Here is a 24,729-nt window from a genome sequence, read left to right as displayed (position 1 = left end):
AGAATGAGTTACTAAAGAATTGCTCTTTCTCATTTCTTGTTGTTCTTTCTTTCCAGGGACAAGCTGTTTCCTGCATTTGGGTTTGGAGCTCAGGTTCCTCCTAGCTGGCAGGTAGGGCCTTCACGACACTGTGCACTTGCTCTGTCTATGTTTGCATTCCCTAACCGATTGTCATGTCCCCTTTCTCAGGTATCTCATGAGTTTGCTTTGAACTTCAACCCCAGCAACCCTTACTGCCCAGGTGAGGACAACTCTTTGTTAATAATGTCACTGAGAGGGGCAGATGTTCAAAGTGCTGTGAAAATCAGATGCAGCACTGCTGCACTGAGGCTTGGGGCAAACTAGATTTACTGTCACCTGGATGCTGACAAGAGCAGATGTGTGTTGTTGCAGACTTCAGTGAAGGGGTCTAGGTTTAATTTGATTGTTAGTCTGTACTAAAGTTTTTGTTGTTTCAACTTGGTTACTTCTGCTAGATTCCAGGTGGCAGTGGATTGAGCTCAGCAGTGTGTCTGTGCTCGTCACACTTCAGAGCCACCATGTGCTGAGGCTGTTAGAAACCAGGGTTACTTCACCAGCAGTGTGGAGATATGGGCATATGTTTGACTGCTCTCTTTTAAAGTTTGTCTTAAAAGCTTGGGTTTTTTTGTAGCCATGTTCTTCAGTGGGGGTTGTTTGGGCTTATGTTGGGTTTGCATGGCAGGGTTTTGGTAGTGGGGCCTGCAGGGGTGGCTTCTGTGAGAAGCTGCTGGAAGCTTCCCCTGTGTCCAATGGAGATGATGCCAGATGGCTCCAAGACAGACCCACCACTGGCCAAGTCCAAGCCCATCAGTGATGGTGGCAACACCTCTGGATAACAGATTTAAGAAGGGGGTAAAACCCCCCAGTGCAGCAGTGATTGGAAGGAAGGAGTGAGAGTATGTGAAAGGAACAACTCTGGAGACTCCAAGGTTGGTAGAGAAGGAGGAGGTGCTCCAGGCGCTCGAGCAGAGATTCCCCTGCAGCCTGTGGTGCAGACACAGGGCACCTGTGCCCCTGCAGCCCATGGAGGCCCCACCTGGAGCAGTCTGTTCCAGCACTGGTGACCCTGTGGAAGGGGCCCATGCTGGAGCCATCTGTTCCTGCAGGACTGCACCCTGTGGGAAGGACCCACACTGGGGCAGTTCACGAAGGTCTGCAGCTCGTGGGAAGGACTCAGGCTGGAGAAGTTCGTGGAGTACTATCTCTTTTGGGAGCAACCCCATACTGGAGCAGAGTTTGAGTGAGAGGAGTTCTTCCTTTGAGCAAGGAAGGAGAGGCAGAGATGACTTGTGAACTGACCACAAGCCCCATTCCCCTGTCCCCCTGTGCCCCTGATGGGAGGAGGGAGAGAATTTGAGAGTGAACTTGAGCCCAAGAAAGGGGCAGGGAGGAGGTGTTTTTAAGATTTAGTTTTTGCTTTAATTTATCCTACTCTGATTTGATTGGTAACAAATTCACCTCATTTCCCCAAGCTGAGTCTGGTCTGCCTGTGACAGTGAGTGGGGGTCTCCTTGTCCTTATCTTGACCCACGAGCCTTTTGTTGTATTTTCTCTCCACATCCCCATGAAGAGTAGGGTAATAGAATGGCTTTGGTGGGCACCTCACAATCAAGCCAGGGTCACTCCACCAGCAGTATTTAAGGGCTACTCCCTATGCTAGATTATGACCTTTAAGGACTAAGGTCTCTCCCAACGTGCAGAGACGCAGAATTGTTCTTGAACAAGCATTTTTCACTCAGTTGTTCCCTCTGGTCTTAGGCCAGTAAAAAGTGGAATTTGAGATTCAGCGTTAAAATCCAGGCATTTCCTCAGTCAGCTCAGTGTTGATGGCTTCACTGGAATCTGGGTCTGTGCTCTCTTAGGGTCCCTGTGGAGCAGTTTTGAGAGGTACCACCCTATAACCAGATGGTGGGCAACACAAGCAGCAGTGGCAGATTAAGCTACATTGATACAAGCCAGGAACAGGCCAATTTAGATGGATCCAGAGAAGAATACATACCATTTAAAATCAGATTTAAAAAAAATTTGTTTAGTTAACCTGAGAAAAGCTTCTCATGTAGAAGAACCTTAGGGATTGCTATTTCCATTACAGAAATGTTTGAATCCTGAATCAGAGATTGTTGTCTAACCTCCACACAAGGAATAGGAGAAGTTACTGTTCCAGAGAGCTTCTGACCTTGTTGTCTAATTAGACCATAAGCAATTAAACAAGGCAAATTGGTTGACAAGGTAGAAAGGACAAGGTAAACATAGTCCTGCCTCTGATCTTCATGTCCCCAATTATCTCACTCGTGTTGGTGACCAACAGATCCAGTAAGGCAGTCCCTCTGGTAGGGCTCTTGATTACCTGGGTCAAGAGGTTGTCCTCCGTGCATTCAGAAGTCTCCTGCATTGCCTACAGCTCACTGTGCTGCTTTCCCAGCAGATGTCAGGATGGTCCAAGTCCCCCAGGAGGACAAGGGCCGGCGAGTATGATGCCGCAGCTGGAGCAGGAAGGCTTCATCAATAGGCTCCCCTTGATCAGGTGGCCTGTAGTAGACCCTAACCACAAAGTTCCCTTTGTTGTCTCAGTCTCTGATTTTTACTCACAGGCTTTTGAGCTGCTCATGGTTGTTCTTCAGAGGCAGCTTTTCACACTCAATCCACCTCTTGATGTAGAGAGCAACTCCTCCACCTCTCCTTCCTCCCCTGTCCCTTCTGAACAGCCTGTAGCCATCCGTTGCTGCAGTCCAGTCATGGGATTTGTCCAGTGTTACCAAGTTTCAGTAATGGCGACAAGGTTGTAGTTTCCAGCAGCACCGTGGCTTCCAACTCGTCCTGCTTGTTGCCCGTGCTGAGTGCACTGGTGTGAAGGCACCTCGGCTGGGCTGATGGCTGTGTCACCTTCCTAGAGGAACAGCCCTTAATTCCTTTGAGATCATTTTCTGGTGTTTCCCTGTTGGTTTTATTACTTTAGGAGTTCCTGGCTCATCTCTATAAGAGTAGGAGTGTGTTGCACACTTCAGAGTCAGCGGGGTATAGATGCACTTCAGCTGGTCTATGGATTTCACCCCCAACACTGGCATGCCACCCCTAGGCTCATCTCTGCCAAGCCTGCTCTTATCCCCTCCCTCCTTCAAACCTAATTTAAAGCCCTCTCAGTCAGCCCTGCCAACTCACAGGCCAGAATCCTGAGCTTTGTGATGTTAGAGGCACAAAGAGTGACATGTGAAGAATGTAGAATGAGGCAGAAATGTGCAAATGTGATCTCTGCAGCTGTCCACTGGTTTCATCTCTGTGCTTCTTATATTTCCTGTTATCTTACTGCTTATTTGCCCTTCAGGAGTTCACAGCTGTGTGAGTTACCCTTAATTTAGTAATGCTTGTAAAATAATGGCTGGAAAAATTGTGGGGCTCTCGTGGCTCTTACTTCCTTGTGTTGCAGGGATCCAAGGAGTAGTGGATGCCTACCGCCAGATCCTGCCTCAGATCCGACTTTACGGGCCAACCAACTTCTCTCCCATCATAAACCACGTGGCAAGGTTTGCAGCACACTCCATGCAACAAGGAACTGCTGCAGTGAGTGCAAGGCCTTTACTATGGATCTGCTTTGGGTTGATGTTTCCGTTTTCCATGTTTATGATGGGATAGAATGGAACAGTAAAGCGATGTTATCTTCCTTCCTTAGAATCCCAAGTTTGGTCCTCTGTTACCAGCCCACAGAGAGGCTGTTGGTGCTCTCTTGGTCCATACTGATAGGAGCCTAAACTGGATAGACTTGGACATTAGTGTCATTGCTCAGGTCGCATTTCTTTTGCTCTGTCCCAGTGTGCTGGCAATGTACTCACAGTACAGGGCTGTGTTGGCTCTTACAGCAGCTGGACTCTGGCAGCAGTTGTCTCACTCTAATCTCTCTTATGTGCATTCTCTGTAGGGGAATGCACATCATATAGAGGGGCTCTAGATGTTTTGTGCCAAACAGTTTTGCTCTCAAGAATGTCCACAAAGACCTCCTCCAAGAAACTATCAGAGAGCTTGGACCCTGAGAACTGTTCCACCGGTGTGCTGACTGCAGAGTGCCTGCCCTGCCCTCTGGTTGTGTGGCAGGGCTCACTCGTGGGCTTCCATGGCCACTCTTAAAATTCAACTTTCTTTCTTTAAACTTTGTTCCTTTTTTTAAGGGTGAAGGAGTTGGATTTCCTGATGCATTTTAACTGATTCCAGTTTTGATAGACCAATGAGAAGGAATTTTGACATACACTCTGCTACTTGTTTTATCGTGTGGCCGTGTCAGTATTTTTGGTGCTACTTATGTTTGTGTGTATATTGAATACATTTCCCCCACTGTGAGGCACTTGGGCTAGGGAGATCCATTTCTTACATTTCTGAGAGTATTTTTTAGCCTTCACAACACTTTGAGGGGATCTTCTCAATTTTCCTTAGGTGTTAAATATCTCTACTTTTTCTTTCAGATTGAAAGCTAACTATTTAAATAAAGAATCTGTCAGCAGTGGGGTACAAAAATAGTAACCCTTGTGTTACCTGTGTTTTGGAATTGGAAATTAGTTTTCTCTTATTTTCATTGTGTTCCCCTCATTTAAGCCTGTAGATAGCCGCTATAAAACACTAGTTGCTCATTTCAGGAAAAAATGGGGCTAAACATAAGTTTCTTTTGTCTTATCCACAGCAACATCTGATTTCTTTCTTAGCAAAGAGATTGCTATATTTGCCTTCAGTTACATGAGCTTTGGTGTTGAAATACCTAACTGGGGGCTTTCTTATGTTTTTCAGCACTATTATATCTTGCTGATCATCACAGATGGAGAGATCACTGACCTGGACCAAACCAGGCAGGCGATTGTCGATGCCTCCAAGCTACCCATGTCCATCATTATTGTGGGCGTTGGCGAAGCAGATTTCAAAGCGATGGAGTTCCTTGATGGAGACAACGGTGTCCTGAAGTCTGTGACAGGAGAGCCAGCTGCACGGGACATCGTGCAGTTTGTGCCCTTCCGGCAGTTCAGAAATGTAAGTTGTTTTTAAAGGCAGAACAGTCCTGGAGCCAGTATTCATACATCCTAGAAGTGACCACAGTGTTGGCAAGGCAGCAGGCTGCTCGTTCCCAGTGAGGGCTGAGGGGTTTGCCCCTGTGTTCGCAGCTCTTGGTCTTGCAGCGTTTTCTCAAAGAGCCCTCCTGGTATCATTGATTCCGTGGGTTATCGCTTGGCAGGGCTAAAGGGATGCAAACGTTTAGGCAAGGAACTGAGATCGTGTTGTCAGCCTCTGATGTTGAGTCCCACGCGTGATTGAAGTTGGGATCAGTCCTCCCTGCTGTTGAAAGCAGTCCCGTCATTCCTCAGCTCCTCCCGACTTGCAGGGCCGGCACTGCCGTTTGCACAGTGAATTGGGTTGGAGAGCGAGTCTGGTGAACACCCAAATAGCAGACATTGCTGGTCACTGGGGCAGCTGGGCACTCAGGTCAGGGCCATATAAAGGCTGTGTGAGTCTGGGGTTGAGGTGGGAGCGAGTGGTTTTCATCAGCAGTGCTCACTGAGACTGACTGCAAGTGCCCCTAAAGCTGTAGCAAGCAACTCTTAAAACAGGGAGTGAGTGTGGCAGGTGGGGACTGCGCTCAGAATTCCATTAGGGAGTTTTCCACTGGGCTGACAAATCGACAAATCTGTTCTCTGCCGTGTTGCTGATTTATTCTCCCTGTTCTCCCTCCAGGCTCCCCGGGAAGCGCTCTCCCAGGTGGTTCTGGCTGAAGTGCCCAAGCAGTTGGTCTCCTACTATAAATGGAAGGGGTGGTCCCCCCTGAAGCCCCCGGAAATCAAGGCCGTGTAATTCAGGCTGGCCTGTCCCCCTGGGTGAAGAGCTGCCTGCACCCACGCTCTCCCTGGCACACCGTGGGTGCCTGGGGCCTTGAGGTTGCACTGCTCACACCACTTCTTTCACCTGCTTGTGCTCTGAGTCTGATCTTTCCTGTTCCTAGACGGAAGAACTGCAAATACGGGGAAACCCCCAACTGCTGGAAGTTTTTGTCACAGAAAAATGGACCTTGTTGGTTTTCCACCTTGCAACAGTGTCATGTTGTGACACCTCACACCACCTGTCATTGCTCTGCTGCTGGCTCTGGAGGGGGCTGTGCCCTGAACTGCTCACACAGCACTGCTGCAGTGCTGAGCTGGAGGGGAGAAGTGTTACACCTGTGTTCGCTGCAACAACACTTACCATGTGCTCCTTGATAGGTGTTTTTCTTCTGTCAAGCTACCTTGGAAATGGGGACCCTTCTGTCCTGGATGTGACCAAAGACTGTTGGTTGGATGCCTGAGGTAGTTCCTGTTGTGCCTTCCTAAAGTGCCAGTATATTTTTTATATGTAGAGGTTTATTTTTAATAATTTCAGTGACCATGTTTTGCTATCTTTTTTTAATCACATTTTTCTATTAGCAAAATTTGCTTCTGTGATGAGCTCCTGCTTGGAGCCATTGTTACATCTTAAGAACATTGCACTTTGCTTATTTGTGGGGGATCAGTGAGGATTAATCGTTAATTAATGGGGTGGGGTAGGATTAATGAGTCACATTAGTGTGACTTTAAAAATTCAGCAACTGGAAACACTAAAATGAAGATGTTTTGAGTCATTTCTTTATGTCACACAAGTTACAAAATGAAGAAGTAACTATCTGTGGAATTCCAGAGAGGTGCTTCCTTGTCCTCAGGAGTGTGAAGTGTGCATTGCATGGTCTGGGGACTGGAGAACAGGCACATGACAGCAAAGCACAATTGCTTTGAGGGACGGGAATTGATGGTTCATTTCAAAATAGAGATAAAGAAACCTGGGCTTGTCATTGCACTACAAGTGGTCATCACTTCCAGTTACATAAATCAGTAATCTGCTTTGACTTACATAACATGTCTGGACTCTTATTTCCTTCCTGGACTTCTCTTTTTGCTTTCCAGCAATGTGGCTGGTGGTGTTTCAGCATCTGAGTGAGCCTAGGTTGAGTGTGATCCAAAAAAAGTAGAGCCAGTTGTCCATCATTGTTAATTTTGTTCCCTGTTAATCACTGACAGCTGAATCCTGCAGCAAGATGAGCTGTGTCTTTATTGTGAAATTATGAAAGAACTTGTCTATTCTACCAGATGAACCCTGTAATGGTGAGAATACGTTGGCACACTGCACCAGTGATCCAGGCCCTGAAACTGGTTAAGTTACAAACCTGTGTGAAGGCAGAACCTAAGGTTGAAGTCACCCTAAACTAGGCTAGTCATTCTGGATGGGCTCTGCCACCAAAATACCACTACATGGCTTGTGCTTGAAGGGCTGTGGGGCCGGGACCACTGCTGAGCCAAGATGAATCTGTGCTAATTTTTTATTCAAACCTATTTCTGACCATGATATGTTCTCCCAGGTTACACAGGCAGCAGCCAGCTTCCTCTAGAGAAAGCTGGACTGTTTCCTGTCACCTACCATGCAGCACCACATTTTCTTGCACTTCTTGCATTCTAAGTCTTGCACTTCAAGACTCAGAGTCTTGAAGAAACCAAGCAACCTCTCTTCTTGAGTGGCTGTTTAAACTGAAATGTGTTACAAGTGTGGAAGAGAGGAAAACTGCCAAGTCTTCTCTGAGAAACTGCAGTGTGATGGAGAACATCCTTTACTCATGTTTTCAGCCACTTGCAGCCTGTAGACAGAGCTCTCCTTCCCTGTGTGATGCCTACAAGAAACCTAAGGCTATTTTTTTGTGTGTGTGTATATTTTGAAATCCATTTTACCTCTCCTTTTTAAACCTCTACCAGCTCCCACTCAAAGGAAGAGAGTGAATCCTCCATGTCTCTGCACTCTCAGGAGTAGAGTCACTGGTCTGCAGCTAGCTGAGGGGTTTCCAGGTGTTGCACTCTTTGGTGGTAGGAGAGACCTTTCCTGTTCTGGGGAGGAATTGGCCAAGATGTGGCAGAGGCAGGTCTGAGGAACTACTTCTCCCTGTGGGAGCAAAACAGAATTTGGAGGAGACGCTCTTTATTCACAAATAAATGGCTGAAATGTGAGCAGGAAAAGGGACACAAATCCTGCAGTCGTCACTTGAGAACAAGAGCTGATGGGTGTGGGCCCAGGTGAAAAGCCTTGGGAGGGTCAAGCTTGGAAGCTGCTGACCTGGCATGGTAGAGTTTTGTCAGTTTTCTCTCATTCTTGACTCTCCTCAGGACACCAGGCTTTAGAGGAAGTGCAGCACTTTGGAAGGCTGGCAAGTCTGTCTCCTGCCACGTGCTGCCCTGGGTGTAGCTGGAATGCAGACTGATGGCATGGCTGTTGTTGGAGTTAGAGGAGAGGTCAGGTTGGAGCTCAGGTTACCCACGTGTTCTCGCTCAGTGCCGGCACAGGCTCTGTCCCTGCCAGTCACTGTCTTTGTTTATCTCTGTAGTGAGCATGGGGAACACCCCAGAAGTCTCTTTACCCTGACCAAGATTGAACAAACACCCTTGGACTTGTGATCCCTAAAGGTATTTCAGCCTCAGGGCTGTGTATAAATCAAAAGCTGTTGCAGGAGCTCACTGGGGAGAGTTCCTCTTGCTTCCTGGACATCTGGCAATAAATATTGGTGACATGTCATGCCAGATTATGCCACACTACCTGACAGCTCCCTCCTCTGTAGGAGATGATGCTCCATCCCCCTTCTTTGCCCAGATAACTGGTTGGACTAATGGCCTTCCCTGGGGTCTAAAACATTTGGTTCCCCTGGACTGTTTTGCTAAAAAAAGGCAATGGGACTGCTCCAGGTATTTGAGGAAGTCACACAAACTCCACTGGGAGATTCTGTCTTTTGATCAGCTTTGAGCAAGTACTGGATCCACTCAGTAGCAGCATACTTTGGTGGTCTGGATGTCTCACTAAACTACCTAAATTGCACTTCTTGCCCCCCTCCAGCCATGACTGGATGCGGGGTCAGTGCACTGAGCTTTCTGTGCTGCCCTAAACTGATGGGCTTGCTTGTTTGGGTTCACAGAAGTGGTGCTGAGTGCTGCCAGCCTGCTATGCTGTGAAGCTGCATCCTCCCACCCTGGCACGCTGGTGTGCTTCCACTGCCTCCAGCACCACTTCCCAGGTGCTCCAGGAAGTACTTGTGCAAGAAGGGAATAAAGGGAATATCCGCAGGGCTTGCTTTGAAGCAGCTGGCATTGAACAGCTATGATTCACTCCTTTGTGTTTGTGGAGCTGGATGAGCCACCCTGGCCCTGCTGCAAGGCACCCTGTACAGTGTGTGTGCGTGCAGGTGTTTGCTGCTGGCTGCTGAGAGAGAACCAGAAACTCAGGAGAAAGAAATGTTCTCCAAATTCTGCTCAGCTCACGATTGTTTGATTGTTTTTTTCTGGCCCGAATCTGTGCTCTGTAAGGGCTCTGGCATCTCTATCAGCTCTCACGCAGGTGCGATGAGCTGTCTCAGGCCCAAGGGGGTGCAGTGGGGAGCACAGCGTGCCCCTTCTCCCTCTTCCCTCTCCTGGTGCCAGTGCCCTGTGGAGCAGCTGAAGCTCCTGCCCCGCTGTCTGGGGGTTTTGGTGCTTGTCCGTGTCCTGCAGAGGGCTGGCAGCTGGGCTGTCCCCGTCCCGCTGTGGCATCCCCGCTCTGCTGCACAGCCCGTCGGGTCCCTGCTCGGGGGCTGCTGAGCACAGGCTGTTTCCCTGTGTCAGGAGAACCCAACCCTCACAATCTGAGGGCTGTGGTGAGCGGCCCAGCAAGCTGCCCTTTCCCACCCTCCCTGTGTTTGCTTTGGAGGGTTTTAACCACCGGAGCCGCGATTTTGGGCCGGGACAGGTGCAGGGTGGCTGAAAGCAGAGCCGGGCTCTGCCCTCGCTGCAGCACTTGGACCGGTGTCTGCCAGCCCTGACCTCAGTCCCCAGGCATCAGCCCCGAGCTGGAGCGGGGCCGTGCGATGGGGATATTCACTCTGCCGTTCCCAGCCTGGGAAGGGAGAGCACCCGCTGCTCCCCGGCCCCCACAGCGCAGGGCTCCGCGGGCCGGGAGCGGCGCGGGCCGGGGGCTCAGCCCGGCGCCCCCGGGGTGAGGGAGGCACAGCCGGGGCTGCCCCCACCCCTCCCGTGCCCCTGCCCTGGGGTGCCGGGGCGTGGAGCGTCCGGGCGAGCCGGCTGGGCGAGCCGGGCTGAGTCACGGCGGGCGGAGCGGGGCTGGGCGGGGGGCAGCAGTGCCGGCCACCGGCTCCATGGCGCTCAGCGTCCGCCTCCGCAGGCTCTGCGGGCTCCCGGGCCGCGGCGAGCGGCAGGCCCAGCTCAGCTTCCGAGGTGGGCTCAGGGGGGCAGGGCGGGGGGCTGGGGGCTGTCTGCCCCTGCCAGCCCCTCACGCCTCCCCTCTCCTTCTCAAGGCTTCACCCAGAAGACGAGGAAGGTCCGCTGTGGCCCAGAGGCCGTCTTCGAGGAGGTGAGGGAACCGGGCACATGTACATCGTGAGGGACAGGGATGGGACAGGTCAGCGTCTCGGTCATAAAATCACAGATTGGTTCGGGTTGGAAGGGGCCTTGAAGATCATCTAGTTCCAACCCCCACGCCACGGGCAGGGATACCTTCCACGAGACAGTTTTCTGGGGATTTCTCTGCTGCCTCGTTCCCTGCTCTGCTCTGGGAGGCAGGTGGGTCCCTCACTGTGCAAGCTGCAGGAGCTGACACTCAGTGCAGTGGTAAACCTGCCTGGCAGCCTGGGCACACTGAAGCCACAGTCAAAGCCCCCCTGCCCCAGAAGTCCAGACTGTCGTTGTGGCCGATGCCTCGTGAGGCAGGAGTGGGCAATGGGGGGTGCAGGGATGGGGTGGCCTGGGAAGAGTGTCCACCTCTCCAGTACCATCCCCATCGTCACCTCCCTGGAGCCTGTGACAGCCCGGCTGTACTGTGCCAGTGGGTGGTTCCCACCTGTCCCTTACTCGATCCCAATGCCAGTGTGCTTCCTGGGGAAAGGTGGAGAAGGCTGGGGGGCAAGAGGAGCAGCAGCCGGTTTGGGGGTGGCGAGTCAAAGCTTTAGGGCGCAGCTTTGCCATGAGCCAGATGACTCCCTGGCCTGGGTGGTCTCTTCTCCCCAAATACCTCTGTACCTTCCCATGTCCTGTCTCACTCCACAGCTTGCCAGCTCAGGGACCCCAGTAGGCACAAGCATCCTTCTCTCCCCAGGGTGATGCTACTCTGGCTTCTTTAGCAACTGACTTGTGCTGCTGGAGGGGCTCTCTGGTCTGCCTGGCCAGCAGGAAAGTAACTGCCCACCACAGCTGCTTTTTGTCATGCCCATGGACTTGGTCACCTCACAGGGGACCCAAGGAGCCACCAGATGTGGGAAAGCGTGGCTGGGAACGAGTTGTCATCCCTTCCTGCTCCATTTGTTTGCAGCTCTTTCGTTGGCCTCACTATGGGAAGCTCATCATGGGTGAAATGCTGTCCATTAAAGTTTACAACTGCAGCAAGGTTTTCAGTAACAGGTGGGTCCTTTGGTTCTTGGGATGACCAGTAGAGATGGGGGAGGAGACATACCGGGCATTACATTGTTTACTGGGAATAGAAAATGTTGATTGAAAGTTTAATAGAAGGAAGATGAGCAAGATGCAGGTTATAGAGCAGGGAGGGAGCTGGTTGTTCTGAGGGGGCTGTATATATTAAGTTAAATAAGGGGAATGCTTTAGTTGTGTCAGCAGTAACAAGAACTACCTAAGGATCCCGATCCAACTCTCAGCTGAGAAAAAATAATAGAGCTACGAGAGCAGGACTTGCAGCAGACTGGGGACCTGTTCTCACCCTGAACATCCACATGGTGGCTGTGACCATGCTGCACCCAAATTCAACATATCGGCCCATGGGCAAAAGCCCTGAACCCGTGGTGGTATGGTTTGACCTTTAAAAAGACAGCAATTCAAATTTAAAGGACAGCCAGAATTTAAAATTCTAAGTGGCACAGATACAACACTGTGAACTCAGTGGCTATTACAGCAGTTGTAAAACACTGCAGGGAAACCCTGGAATAGAGAGATGACCGATTGAGTAGTAGTGGTGAGGCAAGAAAGGCAGCAGAGGCATGTCCTTCAGGAGGTGTGAAACGTGAGGATGCAGGGAAAGGTGCCAGCTCTGATAAGCAAAATGTAAGAATTGAAGGAAAATGCACAGGAACAACTTTCTAGAAGCAGCTAATAATACAAAGCTTTTCAAATAAATCCTTTTACAAACCTCCTCTGCCAGAGAGGGCGTGGAGGAAACAGATGAGACACAGATAAAGCCAGAGCAGAAAGTGTGGCAGAACGTTGTGTCACTGTTTCCTGGATGCTTTCCTTATAGGAACTGGATCAGAGGAATTGTCTCTGACTGAAATGTCAATAGAAATTTCTACAGGACAAATAGATAACATAAATGATAACAAATTGGTAGGACCTGACAGCATGGAGCAAAGGAGTCCGTTGGGAAATGAGTGGACTGACACTGACGAGTGTATCCACACACACCTCTGCTGCTGGGTGTAATGGCAGGTGACAGAGAGTACAGTTCAAAACAGTTGGTCTGTGCACTGAGAAGCCCTGGAATAGGTGAATTTTGGCCCAACTTGTAGCTTGTGGCCATAGCTTTATGTCCTATTTCTGTATTTCCTTGTGTAAAGCCTCTGTTTCCCAGTTTTTCTGGGAAGAGTCACCCCCGCTCCTCCGGGTGCCCAAACACAGGCTGGCTCCCATGAAGCCCAGCTCTGCTGAAGAGAAGAGCTCCCTTGAACTCTCCAGGAGTCTGGATCTGCACAAGCCTTTAACCATCAATGGCAGCTGGGTTGTAAGCAGCTGCCTGGGCAGGGCCGGGGTGGAGGCAGGACCTGCTGCAGGGTCGGTTCAGATATTTGGCTGCCAGGCTCCCTGTGGGAAGCGCTGCAGGGCAGCTGGGAGGGGCTGGGAGCGGGAGGGCGGAGATCCCGGTGCTCCCCAGGATGTAGGCACTGATGCCATGCCCAGTGGTGCTGCAGCCCCTGTTTGTGTTCCAGACTGCTCGGTACCCTCGTGCTCAGCCTTCAGCACCTCGTCGCGGCCGGGAGGCTGATCCTGCGGGAGTCCCTCGTGGACAGGAACCACAGAATCACCGGTGTGAGTCCTCCGCGGACAACCTGGCTATCAGCAATCAGTAAAGCTTTGTGGGAAACCTCATGTGGTGTTTCCCAGGTGGATTTGGGGCCAAGGGAGAGTCCAAGGTGCAGTTTGAGCTGGGAAGTGCTGTGGCATTTGTGCCCTGTCTGCACTTGCAGTCACTTCACATCCACCAAGTGGTTTCCAGGAGCACCCAGAAATGCGTGGGTGGGCTGGGGGCTCTGGAGACCTGCCGAGGGCCTGAATGAGCAGGGGGATGCTTAGTAAAACCTCCCCAGGTCTGGGGTGGGTGTAGGAGGTGGCATTTCATGTGCTCCCTGCACCTTGCAGTGCATGGTTAGGGCAGCTGCAGGGCACAGAGCAGAGGGGGCCGATGGGGTGAGGTGGAAGGTGGCAGGGTGCCTTGGGACCCCCAGGGAGCTTTTGGGTTAAACGCTAGCACTACCTGGGTGGCTTAATGAATATCTGGGGCAGTGTGAGAGGCTCTGATATCTGACTACCCCTCTGCTCTGCAGATCCCACTCTCCTCCCACCCTGGCACCAGGGCTCACTGGGCCCTTTGTGCTTGTAGAAAATGAACACTGCCCTACAATGAGCTGTTTCCTGCCAGCAGGGTGTGGAGGCCCAGTTCAGTGGGTGCTGGAGAGCCAGAGCTGTGTGCCAGGGTGGTGGGCAGAGTAGGAAGAGCAGAGGCAGAGGCGTCAGTCCTATGTCCCTGTTTGCCCTTCCCATGGGCAACCTGATTCAACCCCATGGTGGCACCTGGGACGCAGCTCTGTGGCCACCAGACCATGAGCCTGAGTTGCACAGGCACAGCTTTCTTGTGTTGCTGGGCTGCCTGGATCACAGAGCAGGTCCAAGTGGAAGCTGAGCATTTCCAGGATGATTTTTGGCTCATGCAGCTCACTGGATAAACGTTCATGCCAGCGAAGAGACAGGGACTAGACTCACCCCTTGTGCTGGTGATGGTTTGAGGGGACTCCACTGTAAGGTCAGAGCTGCCCTTCAGCCCAGCCCTTTGCCCCTGGCTGCCTCTTCCCTCGTGCTGATGAGCTTCTCCAACCAAAACCCAACCACACTGGGTTAGTTTTGGATTGTGCAGTCCTGGCTACACAAGAGCTGCAGGGGACAGAAATAGGGCAGGCAGGAGTGGGCACCCATCCAAGATTAGACTGAGACCCTCCTCCTCAGCTCAGCTGGGAAGAGACATGCCCCCAAAGGAGAGGCTGTTTCAACCACTGCTTCTTTAGGGAAGTGGGAAGCTTTGTCTCAGGCTTCTTCACTACCCAGTCTTTGCTGCTGCCTTTCCCTGTCACTGCACTACAGCTTTCTTGGGCTGCATTTCTCCTCCTAGAGATGTGTGTTTTCCACGGACTGAGCTCTGAACCCCATCTGTGTGTTTCCCTTCAACCTACTAAGGAGTGACTTCCTCCATGCTTGTGATTTTGGCCTCTGCTGGGAAATCCTTGAGTGTTTGTGTTGGTTTGAGGTCAGGCTGGCCCCTGCACACCCGGGGTTTGAAGCCCTGCGCTGTCGGTGCCGGTTCCCAGCGTGCTCCGTGCTCCTCTGGCTGTCCTTCTGCCCTCACTACACTAAACTGGTGTCTCCTGTGATGCAGACTCTGGGTGTGCTGATGGCTTCTGCAGCATTTTAATCCAAGCTGTCGTGCCTGGGGATGCTCTGCCAGCTGTCTCGTGCCTCCCGCAGAGAGACTGCTCTGCATCGAAATCTGCAGGGCTCTCCCCACTTCTCTTGTTGAAAATGCCTTGAGGCAGCTCTCAGGGGCCTCTTTGTGGTGTACTTTAGATTTGGAAACTTGAGCCAGCTTTTATTCAGTGAATCTTGGAGTTTGGGAGTCTGTAGAGGAGGGAGTTTGGTTATGTCTAACTTGTTAATGGAGGCAGATGAGGAGAGGGTGGTATGAATTGGCTTCTTGTGGGGTTGTGAACCCCTTCTTCCACTTCTTTCCACCAGCTCCTCCCTTCCTTTTTTCTTCCATACCCCCCTTCTCCTTTTCCATGACATTTCTGCCATTGTTTTGTGGCTGCCAAGCTCTCAGGCCATTTCATTTTCTGCTTGTAGATCTACATTGAGTTGGATTTGCGCTACCAGCCTCCAAATGGCTCAGCAGGGACCTGGGTTGAAGAGGACTTTGTCTATCAGATGAAAGACAGGTATGGAAGTCCTGGGAAGAGCAAATTTCCAGGCAGTTTGTACAGCTGCCTTTGCTGGTGGCAGCCTTTGGGATGCAATCCAGCCTCATTTACTCTCCACCTCTCCCAGGCTGATGCATCTTCACTCTACAGCAGCAGTAAGGGAGCAGGGCTCTTGGACAAAAAGTACTTTGGTAGTCCTGGGACTTCCTGGGAGTCCTTTTGGACTTGAGAGCATTTCTGCAGCCTTCCTGGCTGACATAAGCAAGACTTTGTAGCTGTAAAGTTGCAGGGAGCATGGTGTTGGACTGCAGCAATGCCATGCACCCTGCACACGGTGGGTGCCCAAAGCCAGGGGAGGTGAGGGCGTCTGGGTGAACAGGATGACAGGCAGAGGCCTGCAGAGTGTCACTGCTGGAGTGCCAGAGGCGAGGCAGCAGGCACACGGGGGGGCAGTGGAACAGCTTAGGAGAAAAGTCACTTAGGAGGATGCTGGGAAACCAGCAGGACCCTGGCCGGGGCACTGTGGCTGAAGCGCGTCAGGGAACAGCCGCGGCACACGAGGCTTTGCAGCAGGACATCTCTTGTTCTTACAGCTCGGAGTTAATCATCCGCAATCCTGGATTCGAGCAGCTGGAGTGAGTATCCCTGCCCAGTGCCCGGGCTCCCCCTCCTGGGTGCAGGGCAGTGCACAGCCCGCTCGGCAGGGCTGAGTGTGGCTCCCGCGGGCGTTCGCAGGGCTGCCGAGGGGCCGAGAGTGAGCGAGCTGGACAGGAAAGCTGCTGCACTGGGCAGGAAGCTGGCAAAAGGCCTGGAGACTGATGAAGAAGAGGAAGAGGAGGAAGATCTCTATGATGAGTCTGAGATTGAGGTCTCAGGCATCATCTTCAGCCCTGTGAAGAGGTAGCCATGGCATGCTCTTCTGTCTTGCCCTGGCTTGGGTCCTGGGGTGGAAAGTGCCAGATCCTGGGGAATTCCTGTAGCTCGTGGCATCTGCTTCGGCAAAATGTCAGAAACCTTCCATCTCCAATGGCCCCAGACAGGGGCTGTTGGGGATTTGTTCATTCCCAGGACAAGGGGCCATTATTTTCCAGGGTTTCTGTTGCTTCCTGTGGTGGAGGGGCACTCAGGTCCATATACACAGAGACCTGCTCACCTGTTTTTTTTTCTGTGCAGCCGCTCCAGACTCTACTCTGCACGGGACCTCTTTGCCATCCCAACCCCACAGAGCTTCCAGGTACTGCAGCACTGGTGTGTGTCCCTACAGCCACCTCTGGCCCCACACTGGTCCCTCACTGTGGGTCTGGGCTTCTCCAATTGCCACATACTTCAGAGAGACTTCTAACAAGATCTTCTTGCTTTGTGTGACTTCCCTGGGCAAGGTGTAAGATTCTCTGATTGGACTGCATCCATGAATGCTGACCTGGAGCAGAGTTTCTTTCTGGACCATATATTTAGCTGTGGATATATATGTGTGTGTATCTGTGGATATCCATGGATATGCAGAAGAAGGGAATCATCCACATGTGCCACTGCAAAAGAGTGCCTGAACAGAGCTTCAGAAAGCACCCAGGCAGGGCTGGTGCCTGCCAGCTTCCCCAGGGCCTTGTCTGGGCCCTCAGGGACATCTGTGGGACACGGCTGGGGTTGCTTGGACATGCTGGGGGGCTGGTATGAAGCTGTGGCTCTGGGCGATGATCTGACATCAGGTTAATTTGATTTCAGGGCAGGTCTCCCAGCCTGGCTGTGGATTTAAATCCTTCCCTGGTTCTAAGTAAATGGGCTCACATTTGGTCCAAGCAGGAAGCCTTTGTGGGTGTTGAATTTCCTACCATCCTTTTCTTGAAGCTGTAATTCTGCACCGTAACAATGGCCTAGTTACCTGTACTGAGAGCAAATGTGAGAACATTTCTCCCCTATCTTAGACTCATAACCAGTTGCAGTAAATGAGACAGCCACATTCCAGTCTTTCCAATGGTGTCCATCTCAGTAGGATTCAAAGAGAAGTATTGAGAGAAGATACAGAAGAGCATCTTCTCCAAGATGCTCTGTGAACCCCACCATGTGGGAGCAGTGGGTTTGCAACCCCCTGGGATTGGGAACTGAGGGTACAGTGATGCTGGGAAGGCCACTCTTGTCAAAGGTACTGGGGATCTAACACTTTATTTCCTTGCATGTCTGAAAGAAACAAATATCTCAAATACCATTTTGGTCTGTCCCGGCTCTATTAATTTCAGCAGCCATGCTCTTGCCTGCCCCAGGCATCCACCCCTGCACCAAGAGTACTCTGGTATTGTTGAAACTGTCTCAGGATGGAGATGGAAACAAGGACAGTTCTGATCCAAAGGTTTTCTCCCACATCTTCTCAGGTTGGAATTAATATAATTGAAGCACAGAAGCTGGTGGGGGTGAACATTAACCCCTTCGTTGTAGTCAAGGTTGGAGAGGAGAAGAGGTACACGGCGACGCAGAAGTCGACAAACTGCCCCTTCTACAATGAGGTGTGTGACAGGGACAGGGGCTCTGTCCTTGCCCCACCCATGTCCCAAGTGCCTGGCACCATCCTTGCAAGGGATGCCTGGGACCCTGGGGCTCAGCTGTCCTGCTCTTCTCTTTCAGTACTTTTTGTTTGAATTCCATGAGCCAAGGGACATTTTATTCCACAGACTCATAGAGATTTCAGTGAGTATTTTCTCCTCTTCATCCCCCATGGTGAGTGGGACAGCCCAACACTTCTGTGTGTAGACATGAGGAGTGATGGGCAAAGCAAAGGAGCCAATGCCAGCCAGGAGTTCCAGCATCCTGTGCCTCAGTGGGGCAGAGCCCCAGCCCTGCTCTGAGCCAGCTCTGGGCACTGCTGCCTTCCCACCTCCTCCAGGTCAGGCTCTCTGCACCCTGTGACTGAAGTGGGGCCTATGGGGAAGTTTCTTGCTAGCTGTCTTGTTGCTCTGCTGTTTTGGGGGCAATTATCTACTGCCCCTTACGCCCGGGAGCCTCATCCTGCAGGTTCTGAAGGCAAGCAACTGGTATGAGAGGAGCTCAGCAGTGATTTGTGCTGTAGAAAAGCCCAGACAGACAGACAGGTTTTTGGAAATCCCTGGGCTCAAAGCACAAGGGCTTCCCCAAGACGGGGATGTTCTGAAGATACCTAAACCCAGCCAGCATCTCCTTTGCCAAGCAATCTCCAGCACTTCCCTGTGAAAGGCTGCACATCTCTTCTGCTGGTGTGAGTTCAGCAAGCACTGAGCAAGGCTTGGGTTTTGAAAGAGGAACTAGCCCAGTAGGGTCATGGCTCTGCCCTGAGCCAACAGGGTATGACACAGGACTCTCTGTGGGAAATCAGGTCTGCCCCAGGTCTGTTATATGTGTTTGGCTTACCTAGGACTGGTAGAAAATGAATTGGTTGCACATGCCTTTGCCTTGGCCCAGGTTTGACTGAAGGTTATGGACTGATGGGCTTTGTGGGAATGCCTGGGCAGGAATGAGTTTGTCCCAGGGCTTACTCAGATAGGTCAGTGTGAATGAGGGGCTTGCAACTTCTCAGTTGTGCTTTGGTGAGCCCCTCTTAACAGCCCTGTCTTCCTCAGAGCTGTCACCTGGCTGCCCATACCTCACGGTGCTCAGGGGACTTGTGCTCTCTGCAGGTTTTTCACTCAAAGAAGATACCCTTCCTGGGGACATGCATAGGAACGTTCAAGATGGATGTTGAGACAGTGTACAGCCAGCCAGGTATGAGGGACTGCACCACCTACCTGCCTGCGACCCTGCCTCTGGTCTGTCTGAAACTGCTGTTTCCTTCATGCTCTGCTGGGTCTGGTTAGGGCTCTGGCTTTAAAGCACTTAGTTCATATGAGGACCAGCACTTGCTTCTCCCGGCTGTCTGAAGGCAGGTGACAACTCCTGCACCTTCAGAGGCAGGATCAGGGCAGTCTTTGTGCAGATGGAGCTGGGATATGAAATGGTAACCTGGCCTCTCCCTAGGGAACTCCTCCTCTTCCCTCTCAGATCACAGGTTTTTCCAGAAGTGGGCAGTTGTCAGCGACCCCATGGACACCCGGGCAGGCGTGAAGGGCTTTGTGAAGTGCAGCATCTCCGTCTCTGCACGTGGGGATGTTGTGGGCTTCCTTCCCACCTCTTCCAGCAGCCGGGACGAGGACATTGAAAGGTAGGTGCAGTGGGGCCTTGTATGACCCAGTGAAAAAGACCTGTGGCAAGATCCAAACTTCTGCCAGTCAGGGCATTTCCCAGCATTGTGTTCCATGGACTCCAGGGGAGAGACAGAATATCAGAATATGAATTTGTCTTTCAGGAACCTGCTGTTGCCTAAGAGAGTCCCTGCAGAGAGACCCTGGGCCAGGGTCTGCATCAAACTGTATCGTGCTGAGGGCCTGCCCAGCATGAGTGCAGGCATCATGGGTGGTTTCTCCAAGATCATAGGGGAGAGATCTTTATCGACCCGTATGTGCAGGTCTCGTTCTGTGGGCAGCAGGTGAGTCTGCCAGTGGGTCTGTGTGGGACAGGCTGATCCTCCCTGGGCTGTGTGGCAGCATGCACTGGGCTCATGATGCCAGGAGCCTCCATGGGGCTCAGCAGTGCCACTGGAAACAGGCTGGGAAAGCCAAGGTCTTGCTGTCTTTAGCAGTGGCATGTGTGGCCGTGGCCGTGTGATGTCTGGATGAGAAGGCTTCTCTGGGACTTTTGTCTCTGCAGAGCTGCCTGTGGGACAGCCCCAGCCTTGGGCACAGCCACTGGCTGAGCTACTGGCTGTGCAGGCAGGGATTCATATCCTTAAACACAGGGAGAGGGTCAAATAAATCCTGGAGTAGAAGTCTTTCCTCTGTGTCAAGCTGGACTCAGCTTGACATCCTTGGGATAGTTTAGTGAGCTAATGGCCCTTTTCTTGCACCCAAGGGTTTCTGGTCCTGTGGTATCCATTAATATGAGAATCAGTCCCTGGGCAACCTGGTGGGCATGGGGGTGCTCCCAGGGAACTCTGAGACACCTCCGGGTCTGCTGGTGCTGCCTCTTTGCTTTCAGTGTTTTCCCTTGGCTGTGCAGGGAATGGCCAGGGCCTTAGGACAGCCCCCCTTGATGAAGCACAGAGAGGATTTGCAGGATGGGGACCAGGAGCAGGGTCCCTGCCACCTCCAGAGCCTGCCCAGCAGGACCTGCAGGTGTTACAGGAGCATGTGGCAATCCCAGGGAGGCTCTGAGGCACCCCTTGCTCTGGCCACTGGCTGGGGCTGCATGGCTTTCACACCTTCTCCTTCCCAGGGGGAAACATCGGTGGAGACCAGCACCACCGAGCCTGAGTGGAACGAGCAGATCAGCTTCATCGAGATGTTCCCACCTCTGTCCAGGAAGATAAAAGTCCAGGTGCTGGATGATGCCAATGTAGGTGATGTGGCCATTGCTACACACTACATTGACCTGCAGGAGATCTCGGACCCCGACAGGAACGGTGAGGCCTGGCATGGCCCTGGGGCACCTTCTGCTCGGCCGTGGGGGTGTGCGGGAGGTGGGAGCAGGGGTGGCTGAAGCACGCTGACAGCCCGGGGTGCTGGGCTGCCTCCTGGGGGGAGGTCTCTCTGCAGCAGCACCCTGCCCTCACGAGACCCTGTCCCTGTCGCTGCAGGCTTTAACCCCACGTTTGGCCCAGCCTGGGTGAACCTGTACGGCTCCCCTCAGAACTCGGCCCTGCGGGACATCCACAGGGACCTCAACGAGGGCAGGGGCGAGGGCATCTTCTACCGCGGGCGTGTCCTCATGGCCATCGCAGTGGAGATCTTCAGCAGCCCCAGCGTGGCAGAGAGGAAGCTTAGGGACAGGACGAGAGGTACCCTCAGCAAACTGAAACTGAAGAAGAAAAGTAAAAAATCCAAAGAGAAAGCCAAAGAACCGAGCCAGCTGCAGGGAGAGGGGGAGGCTGGGAGCTCTCAGGAGGCCGAGCAGCCCGGGGAGGTCATTGTGGAGGTGGAAGAGCTTCATCCACTGCCTGAGGTGAGTCCTGCTGTGCTGGCATGGCTGACCCTTGCCCATCTGCAGCATGCACTTTCGTCATGGGAGAGAGGCAAGGCAAGATGCAACTGTGTTGGTACAACAGCCATTGCTTAGCCTGCAAACCTACTCAGTGGCTTCACACAAGCACCAGCCAAAGCCATGGCTCTGCACCACCCCCCAGGATTTCCAAGAAATCTTGTCCTGCCTCTGGCAGCCAGGCAGTGACCTCAGCAGCAACCCCCGCGGTCCTGTGGGAGGGCTGGCAGGCATCAGCCATGCCTGGTGCTCAGGCAGTGTTTTGGCACACAAAGCTCTCAGGCTGATTTGTGTCTCCTTGCTCAGAATGTGCTGGGGAAAAAGGAAGAATTCCTCCTTTTTGCTGCCTTCTTTGAAGCCACTATGATGGACTCCTCTCTCAGCTCTAAACCTGTCAGCTTTGAAATCTCTATAGGTGGGTATTCCCCAGGGCCCAATGCCCAGAAACTATGTGTGCAACTCTCCCTCTGACAGCCCAAGGCAGCACCACCAGCCCCTCGGGAACATGGGAAGGATGGGGAGCGAGTCCAGGGAGTGTGCACAGTGCTTTACTTACCTGAAAAGTCTGGATGTCCTCCTATGGGATTGGAGATTTGCAGTATTTGTATGAATTTCTTGTTTGGGAAAAGTGGTTGAAACTCTCTGGGAACTGCGGGTGCAAAGAAGCAGAAGGGTTTGGGAGCAAGAAAGGGAAACAAGAGGGTTTGGGAGCAAGAGGGGAAGCTGGGATGCTGGGCCTGGCCATGTGGCACTGAGGGGCTGTGACAGCAGGTGATGGGGAAACAGTGGCTGTAGAGGGGGTCAAAGCCCCCACCTGCTAAACTGGACAGGTGGAGATGCTTGATGCTGGGACCTCTTCGGAGGGGCTGCTGCTGGCCCCAGTGGAGTGATGTAGATAGCAGTCAGCAGGCACTTGGTGGAGTTGGCAGAACTTGAAGGCATACACAAAGACCTCCTTGCAACTGCCCAGCTCCCTCTCAGACCTCCTGGTTGCCCATGTGATGCTCCAGTGGTGTGACACTGTGAACTGCTAGTTCCCAAAGCAGTACATGCCTATGTGCTTCTCTTGGTAGGAGGATTGCACTCTGGTTTTGCCAGCTAGAAAACTTGCCTAAGAGCAATCTCACTTAGCTGTTTACCATTTAATGCTTCACTTCAAGGAAACTATGGCAAATCTGAAGAGGTTGTGACCAAAGGATGGCAAAAAGCGGAAAAGGGAGAAGTGAAAGAAGAAAAGAAGCCTTTGCTGGATGCTGGTTCAGATGGTGAGCTGGATGCTGAAGTCCCGAGCCCAGCTTCAGCAGCACGGAACAAGTCAGTGACAAAGAGCCAGAGACCAGAGCCCATGGAGTGTGACAGGTAAGTCTTCTTTGTCCGTCTTTCCCACCTTCCCTGGAGCTTGTGCCTCCTTCCCAGTTTGGTTGTTCCAGGTGTTTTTAGAGGTCTGCTCAGCAATGTGTCATGGGTTTCTCCTCTTTGCAGCCCTGCAGCTTGCCATGTCCTAGCTGGCTGGCATTTCCCATTAGCCCTACGAGCCCCACAGTGTCTGCTTGGTGTGTGCAGGTGGCCAAGGACAGGGTCCCAGGAAAACTGAGACCTCTCAATAACATCTGTCTCTTTTCTGCTTAACAAGCAGCATCCTAGGGGCTTGTTTCCAGGGAGGAGGAAGGAGAGGAGTATTCTGACATATGGTGTCCTATGTTAGGCAGGCAAGACACATACAGAATCACAGAATGTGCTGAGTTGGAAGGGACCCACAAGGATCATCGAGTCCAACTCCTGGCCCTGTACAGGACCATCCCCAAGAGACCATCCCTGTGCCTGAGAGTATCCTCCAAACACTCCTTGAGTTTTGGCAGCCTTGGTGCTGTGCCCACTGCTCTGGGGAGCCTGTTCAGCACCCAACCACCCTCTGGGGAAGAAAATTTTGTCCAATATTCAACCTAAACATACCCAGACACAACTCCAGCCATTCCCTGGGGTCCTGTCCCTAGTCCCCACAGAGCAGAGATCAGTGCCTGCCCCTCCTCTTCCCCTCATGAGGAAGGTATAACTGCAATGAGGTCTCCCCTCAGTCTCCTCTTTTCCAGAAGCTCTTTTGATGATGTGTTTGCTCTGGGAATTTTGCCTAGTTTGTCCCACAGGCCTAGAAATGACTTAATGTTAGTGTTGTGAAGCCTGTGCCTGCTATACTCAGTCCCATAGCAGCAAGAAATCTTGGTATCATTCCATACTCCTGTCAGCCTCATTCACCTGAGCGCGTGCTCCTGTCCCTATGAGAAACCCCGTGTGCTAGTTTGGGGTGGCAAAGGGCAGATCCAGCAGCTTGCATCCATGCCCATGGTGCAGAGCCCAAAAGAGCCAATTCCCTACGAGGGGACAGAGCACAGTCCCTGCTCCTGTGCTGGGTGTGCAAGCACTGTGTTGGGACGTGGCATGTGCTTTCTGCAGGCAGGAGCTCTTACCCCCTCTGCTTGCTGCCCTTAGGTCATACAGCTGCCTGCCCATGGTTCATGAGAAACCCTGCGTGTATGTGTGGAGCTACTGGGAGGATCACGCCTGGAGGCTCTGCATTTCCAACTGGATTGTCAAGCTGGCAGAGCGCCTGGTAGCGTGGTCAGGGTGTTTGTCTGTGGCACACTCCTTCCTGGTGTGTTTTCCTTGTTGCACGTGCAGTTCTCTGTGAGATGCTTGCCATCCTCCCTGGCCATGTGAGTCCATGTCTCTCACAGGGCTCAGTCCCACCCACCCTTTGGTGGGGTGGGGCACATGGGCACTTGGGCTCATGCCGTGCAACTGCCTGGTGGTGGCTCCTGGAGGGGTGAGCAAGGTGATGTGATGTCTGTGACAAAAAGTTACTCTGCTGCCAGTCCTGAGGTGTGTGAGCACTGGGGAGATGCTTCTGCAAGCAGACTCTCGGCCCCAGGCTGTCGTCAGGGGAATGCAGGACCTTTATCCAGGACCTCGCCTTTCCCTTTTGGGCTTAGAAATGTGAAAGCAGAGATTACCTAGAGATTGTATGTCTGTGGCTGCTCAAGGATTGAGACACAAAGTGTTTTAACAACCAGTGTTAAGGTCATCCCCAGGTTCTGGAGAGTCCCTGGCAGCACAGTGCTGCCCTGCAGCACTCGTGAATCCCAGCTCTGCAAAAGGCACAAGCCGTTTGTGGCAAATGCATCCTTGCAAGGTTTCACTCTGACCCCTCAGCAAGGTGCAAGCTCCCTGAACATTGTGATTTCCCCACAGGAGCAGGGGCTGGATGACGTGGAGAAGCTCTTGAGAAGGCCAAAGGCTAAAGCAGAAGAGCGGCTCAGAGAGGTGCTAGAGGAATTTGTAGCTGGATGCAGGTTGGCATGTCCCTGATTTCCTGAGGTTTCTTCTTTTCAGGTTAGGAGGTCATATCTGCCTGGGCTGTGTGCAGCCTTCTCTCT

The 24,729-nt window shown here is 52.3% G+C and overlaps 2 protein-coding genes across 4 annotated transcripts in view; both read left to right on the top strand.

The window, feature by feature from the left end:
- Nucleotides 1-6,910, top strand: part of CPNE1 (copine 1) — a 43,488-nt gene extending 36,578 nt beyond the window's left edge. For all 3 annotated transcript variants that reach the window (XM_027740452.2, XM_027740453.2, XM_027740451.2), the window contains 5 exons: nt 57-111; nt 190-241; nt 3,446-3,579; nt 4,792-5,028; nt 5,728-6,910. In XM_027740452.2, the coding sequence (XP_027596253.1) occupies nt 57-111; nt 190-241; nt 3,446-3,579; nt 4,792-5,028; nt 5,728-5,844 (595 nt within the window). In that variant the 3' untranslated portion in view covers nt 5,845-6,910. The remainder of the gene's footprint in view (nt 1-56; nt 112-189; nt 242-3,445; nt 3,580-4,791; nt 5,029-5,727) is intronic.
- Nucleotides 6,911-10,147: 3,237 nt separating this feature from the next.
- LOC113998077 (fer-1-like protein 4) overlaps nt 10,148-24,729 on the top strand; it is a 36,813-nt gene continuing 22,231 nt past the window's right edge. Inside the window, 20 exon segments of the mRNA XM_027740447.2 lie at nt 10,148-10,298; nt 10,379-10,434; nt 11,389-11,477; nt 13,010-13,109; nt 15,192-15,283; nt 15,859-15,900; nt 16,001-16,165; nt 16,439-16,499; nt 17,632-17,763; nt 17,882-17,944; nt 18,907-18,991; nt 19,268-19,427; nt 19,572-19,702; nt 19,705-19,751; nt 20,537-20,723; nt 20,898-21,262; nt 21,605-21,713; nt 22,459-22,657; nt 23,786-23,906; nt 24,545-24,645. Coding sequence (XP_027596248.1) covers nt 10,220-10,298; nt 10,379-10,434; nt 11,389-11,477; nt 13,010-13,109; nt 15,192-15,283; nt 15,859-15,900; nt 16,001-16,165; nt 16,439-16,499; nt 17,632-17,763; nt 17,882-17,944; nt 18,907-18,991; nt 19,268-19,427; nt 19,572-19,702; nt 19,705-19,751; nt 20,537-20,723; nt 20,898-21,262; nt 21,605-21,713; nt 22,459-22,657; nt 23,786-23,906; nt 24,545-24,645 — 2,384 coding nt within the window. The 5' untranslated portion in view covers nt 10,148-10,219.

This window comes from Pipra filicauda, unplaced genomic scaffold (genome assembly GCF_003945595.2).
Source record: "Pipra filicauda isolate LSUMZ 115617 unplaced genomic scaffold, ASM394559v2 scaffold561_size491250_pilon, whole genome shotgun sequence".
Lineage (NCBI taxonomy): Eukaryota > Metazoa > Chordata > Aves > Passeriformes > Pipridae > Pipra > Pipra filicauda.
The sequence above is the reverse complement of the archived record's forward strand: the minus strand, read 5'-3'. Positions and strand labels throughout refer to the sequence as shown.